This window comes from Diadema antillarum, unplaced genomic scaffold (assembly GCF_040938485.1).
Source record: "Diadema antillarum isolate AM-2024a unplaced genomic scaffold, OU_Dant_1.0 seq00001648_RagTag, whole genome shotgun sequence".
Taxonomy (NCBI): domain Eukaryota; kingdom Metazoa; phylum Echinodermata; class Echinoidea; order Diadematoida; family Diadematidae; genus Diadema; species Diadema antillarum.
The window spans coordinates 452,284-458,283 of record NW_027272349.1 but is presented as its reverse complement, the minus strand read 5'-3'; the positions used below and the strand labels follow the sequence as shown (position 1 = coordinate 458,283).

At 38.7% G+C, this 6,000-nt stretch overlaps 1 protein-coding gene across 1 annotated transcript in view; it reads right to left on the bottom strand.

Annotated features, from left to right (window-relative positions):
• Positions 1-610: 610 nt before the first annotated feature.
• LOC139711333 (uncharacterized) overlaps positions 611-6,000 on the bottom strand; it is a 29,883-nt gene continuing 24,493 nt past the window's right edge. The window contains exon 4 of the mRNA XM_071623231.1: positions 611-987. Within this exon, the coding sequence (XP_071479332.1) occupies positions 611-987 (377 nt within the window). The remainder of the gene's footprint in view (positions 988-6,000) is intronic.

Below are 6,000 nucleotides of genomic sequence, written 5' to 3'. Positions count from 1 at the left end.
ATACGTCTTGCACATCTACAACCCAAGGCACACATCTGTGCCAAGTTTTATGGGAATCGGTTGAAAACTGAGGAAGTAGTTCGCGACGCAAGATTTGCAACGGACCGACCGCCCGACCGACCGACCGACCGCCCGACCGTCCGCTGATTCCTATATACCCCCTTCAAACTTCGTTTGGCGGGGGTAAAAAAAATAAAATACATTGTAAATAAACATAACATCAAATATCTGTGTCTCCTTAATCAGGTCACCGTGCTCAAGCGAACAATGAGACAAATAAGTATAAAACTCGCTTTCTATTTCGAAAAGAAAATAGCCTAAACAATACATTTCGTTATGTTCTTCGCTGATGACAACTTCAAGGCTTGTTATTCCTGTTTTTACCCCTTCAGCGTTTTCTCTTACGCAAACCAATTGTTGGAAATTGTACAAACATTCCTCTCCCTCTCAACCCCCCCCCCCCACCTCCATCGCTGCAGACACACATACAAAACACACACACACACACACACACACACACACACATACATACAATCTTTCTTTTGCTCTTTATGTCCTTGTGTAAATTTGTCTCTACCATGGAAGTCGTGCGAACAATGTCGGACCTGACTCACACTCCGTCTTCTTTGCTATTGCCTCCATCACCATTTACCGCCGTGGTTGTGTCGGTAACTTCTGGCGCCTCGCTATGCTCGCAGTCACTCTTCAGCGGCTGCTGCTCCCACTGCGCGTCCGTACGCGCTGCTAGGTCCGCGTCCGCGCCGTCACCGCTTGCGCCTACCGCAACCATTTCCGCTCGCGCGCCCTCACTCCTTTCCACGTCGTCGTTGGTGCGCTTGGTCTTGAACGGCCCCTGGGGCCCGCGGATGAGCGCGATGGCTATCAGGGTGACGATGAAGGTGATGAAGATAGCGATGGTGACGTAGAGCCCGACATAGTTGAAGTTATCCTCGACCACCATCTCAACGGTGGTGTTGTTTGGAGTGCCTACATGGTTTGGAGAAAATGGAAATGATGAAAAGGAGGAGTAAGAAAAAAAAAAGTGTTACACGATTATCACACTTTAGAAGGGTTTCAGACTGTTGTCATTCTCTGAGCAGTACAGTTTCAATTTTCAGTATAGAATGAATTGGTTTTATAATCGGTCCGTGCGCTGCCATGGTATTTTTTTTTACCTTTGATAAAATACGATGAAGAAAAATAAAATAACCAATATAACTGCACGTATCGCAGCTTTCCAAAGTTTTGCATTCTGAAGTGGCATACCTCCATTATTGCTACTCATCTCAAGCAGTCTTTACCTTCCATAGCGTTTCTTTTGATTCCTTATCTCGAAGATAGAATGGATATTGAATTAATTAATTTCAAGCCCTCTGTTTACATTTTCTTACTGCCTATTTTGCTCCGATGTGAATCAAACCTCCCATTTTGCGTTGGTTTCATATTTCAACATTTACCAAATCAAACTTGCACATTGAGCCAAGCTTAAATACCGGGTAAAAGACAGCCAACAAATAATTGTAATTAACGATACATATTTGATTTGAGTGTAAGATTAAATTCATAACCACACATTCAAACAAAATAATAATAAAGCATATAGAACACACAGAAATGTGGGATTTCTCTTTGATTCAAATCATGAAAACATGATAATATAAAATAATTTCATCCCGCAAAATCATAGTCCTTCAATTGCTCGCTGTAAGACATTGTGTCTCATCGGTGACATGACATTTTTGATCCTGCGACAATAATTGCTCATTTTGCTCAATAATTGCTTAATTTCTCAAAGGAATAGGATTGGGGTTATGATATGGTTTCAGGTTTATCTTGATGTGAGGGTTAGAATAACGGTTAAGGTCATGTTTAGGGGCAGAATTATGTTTGGCTTAGCTGCAGATATTCATGGGAGCAACAATGTCGCAGGAGCAAATGACATGGATAGGAACCAGGTTTCATCGTCTGCCTTATCAATATTGCTTTAGCGCCCTCTCGCGCTTCTAATGTGAAATCATCGGCTCGCAGAAATAATGTCGGACTGTTTCGAACAAAGAGATACTGTACCTGTTTCACCAGTTACAATTTCCGGTCAGTGCATTGTACAAGGACATCAAAGATACCCGTTTGGGTTCGCAATAAAAACTGCACAAAATGGTGTATATAACAGACTGATAACGAGAAGATACAGAGTAGCTATGACTGAAATTCCGCAAAATACATAGCTATGGCAGTATGTTCTGCTACACAATGTGGCAACCCCACGTATAGTTTTCCCTGTCCCTTTGCCTATTTCTCCTGCTACAGCTGATAGATTAAGCCCTGTTTTGAGCCCAGTCACCTACGAACTCAAATTGCCTCTACTATCTATAGGTTTTTCACTTGAAACACACACTATTAACCCAACGCATTATTTTCTACTGTGTTTGTACAAAAGCAAATGTTACCACCTTTGATGCCAGATTATTTCAAGTTCATCACCAAACCAATACTCTCACTTTCTTTACACTTTCACTCACTTAGTAAAGTATGTACAGACTGAGTGTGGTCGCCAATTAGTATGAGTAAAAGTACACAAATAAAAGGACATTATAATAATGCACTATGTATACATAATGAAAATTATGATAAAGGAAAACAAAATAGAACACACTTGAGGTCAAGCGTGGCAATAAAAAAGAATATACCCAAAATCAACAGGATATTCACAAAACTTCCGAACAGTAATTATGATAACAGCTAAACTCATGTTATTGTTTGCTCAGTACATAATTAACATCGGATATAGTATAGGTCTTCACGGCTAATAAACATACTAAGGTATACACTACAAACCAATGTTGATTTTATTAGTTATAACGCATTGAGTCCTTCGCGAAGACAGGTATAGTGTTGTAGTCTTTGCACCTATATAGTCATCAAAAAATAATTCACGTGTGTGCGCTTCAAATAGTTCTTCCTGTGAACATGAATTTGTATGAAGCTACTATCATTTGACAATTATTTGACCCTAAATTAGTCAGTTAAGCTTATTTTGACCATTTATGTTATATTCTTTTCCTTTCACAGATTCGACACGGAAATCAAACATTTTCTACCTTTGTTTAATTAGTTTTTCACCTTTCTATCTTTATCTAAACCTTTGTTCATTCATACAGGTATTATTAACAAACTTGCTGGAAAACAACCTCATATTTGAGTGCGGGTTAGTTGAATGATAAAAACAACCAACCAACCAAACTGCAAGGAATTGCTGTGATTTAAGATAACAAAAGTAAATCTGCAATATCTTCCGGAAACCACGCGAGTAAGAAAAGTATTGGCTAATTACTGGGCGGTGGGAATTCATTTTCTTGGTTTTGTTTGCTTCCTGTCGTATAATCTTGTTTTCCCCGCAAAAGAGAGAGAGAGAGAGAGAGAGAGAGAGAGAACGGAAAGAAAAAGAAGAAAACAAATCCCTAGCCAAAAATTTTCCCACAAAGTGAAACATGATGTCATCATTTAGGGAGAATTATTTTGCGACCTCAGTTCAGACAAAGTCACGAAAACATGTCTGATAGGACCTGCGCCGGATAAGATTACTCGAAACAAACAGTCCGTCAAACATTTTTTAATACCAGACTTTCCAGCATAAATACACCCGAGACACTACATATTCCTGTTAATATCACTTTGATTACACCCGTGTTAGAGAGTTATGAACACTGTACCTACATTATAAATCAAACACCTATCAAATCAATAACCCTACCCCCCCCCCACCAGCTTGCCGATATTTGATTTGATTTTGATTTTGATTTTATTTCTGAATTTCTTTTTCATACATAGATGAAATACAAAGTCAATTGAACGGTCTAATTGAGCACAGTACAATTTGAATCTGACAAATAAATGATTAATTCAAATATCCAACGTTTTTTTTCTGACATAATGCAAAATGAAAATTTAAAAAAAAAACTATTTGTGCATTATGCAAACATAAGTTACAGTATATCTACTGTTAAAAGACAAATTAGGCAACTCTTGATGTACAGGAATTAAGGAGACCATCATCATAAGCAAACGCTTGACGAGGACAATGGCCTCAGAAATGATTGTCTAAATAATACAACATTGTAAGAACATAATATACAAGTCACCACACTCACTGAGTGGCGATAAAGAGAAAGACCAGCATGTAAACAGCATAATATAAACACAGCCAACGCATGATAAAGCAATAGGTTGCAGAGGTACATTGTTTTGACAATATTATTTAGTACAAACAGCAGTCTGGTTTCCAGACCGTTTGCCAACTGAACTCCGCGGCGACATAGTCACCGCCTTTGGACAAAACCACCTTGAACTATACATGTACATGTATGTCATACATACCAATGCATACCCTCACCTCAGTACGAAATTTTATGGATGCTGATAGTAGATTGGACATTGGACATTGTTTTTCCTTTAATACAAGAAATAACCGGTATTTAAAATTTGTAATATGATGTTATTGATAGGAAAGTAGGATATATAAAACATTCAATCAGTATTATGTTACGTTGTAACTTGTATGTGTGTTGGCGCAGATTTTGCCTACTTTTCATGGGCAAAGTCAGCGCTAATACATTCCCAACACAAAGCAGTTGTTAGCATATGATAAAGTGTTTGCCTACGAAAACGGGCAGGTCAGCTGCACACAGAGTTTGTCCACGGAAAATAAGACTTAGTAGGTAATTTTTTTTTCCCATTCTCCCTGTTAGAATATCATTTTCAGGTGTGTGCTTAGACTCGAGCTCAAACCACGCTCACTTGCTAAGATGAACCTCATTTGATTAATACACTTGCGTTGTTGTTCTTCACTCAACTGAACGAACCACCCTTAATACCACAAGTTATGAAGCCCTTTAATGTTTTTATTTTTTTTATTCCTTCATCTGTATGTGAAATAGTATGATGGTAGAGAGTTGAGTAATGAATTTAAACACAAACTATAAATAATATAAAAGTTTTTTAATTGATTTATCGTCTGTTGGGAGTGGGTGGGTCGTTGGGTTGTCTTGAACACTATGAGTTTTGTGACAGCTTAGCGCCCTTGTCGTTCTCAACGGGCGATATTAAAGGGTCATTGTTTTACTCATTTGTATAGTATTTGTTTATGCAGGAATAATGTACATTCTTTATGATTTACAGTCTGTAACTTCCCTTTGGATTGAAAAACACATGCCTTAATGTCTGTGTTATATTGGGTCAATTCTTTATAATGCCAATCTGAAATTTCTTCTTGAATTGTATCACCCATGACCGCGTTTTACTGTACACAAAGCTGTTTACGCTTCTATAGTGACACCAAAGTGTAATTCACAGGTGATGACTGTAAATGTCATACATACCAGTGCATTTAAATTTCACAGACGCTCATGGTAAATTGGACATTGTCTGTCCTTATCACTAGAGGTAAGCGGGAGTCAAAATTTCGTAACATGACGTTTTATAACAGGACTAGCAGCACCCGTGGAAATCCACGGGTCTGAGAGGTTTTAATTTTTTTCTCATAATACGATTTTGCACATTTTTATTGAAGAAATAAAAAGAAAATTCTTCTCATTCTTTCGTTAATTGTGCTGTCTTCTAAATGACCACCCTTCCCAGAAATTTAATAATACATTTTTGTAGTATGTGCCCGGCGATCCGGTCCATTGGTAGGGATCATTCCCGCCACTACTTGCTTTTATTATAGAACTTGAGTTTCGAGGGGTTATTTGCACCCGTTGAAGTCCAACAGTTGTCTTGTTGCCCCTCACCCCTCCCCCCGCTCTCACGCACACACACATTTCCACCTCCACAGGGCAAAAAATAATAACATTCAGTGAAAATTACCAAAAACGCAAATGAGATTCCCCGAAAGTTCTGCCCACAGATTGTTCCCGTCGAAACGGGAAGATATTAACACTATGACTTTGATTACGGCCTGCTCTTGCATCCACGCAGGCACCCGCGGGAATCCATGGCTGGTCT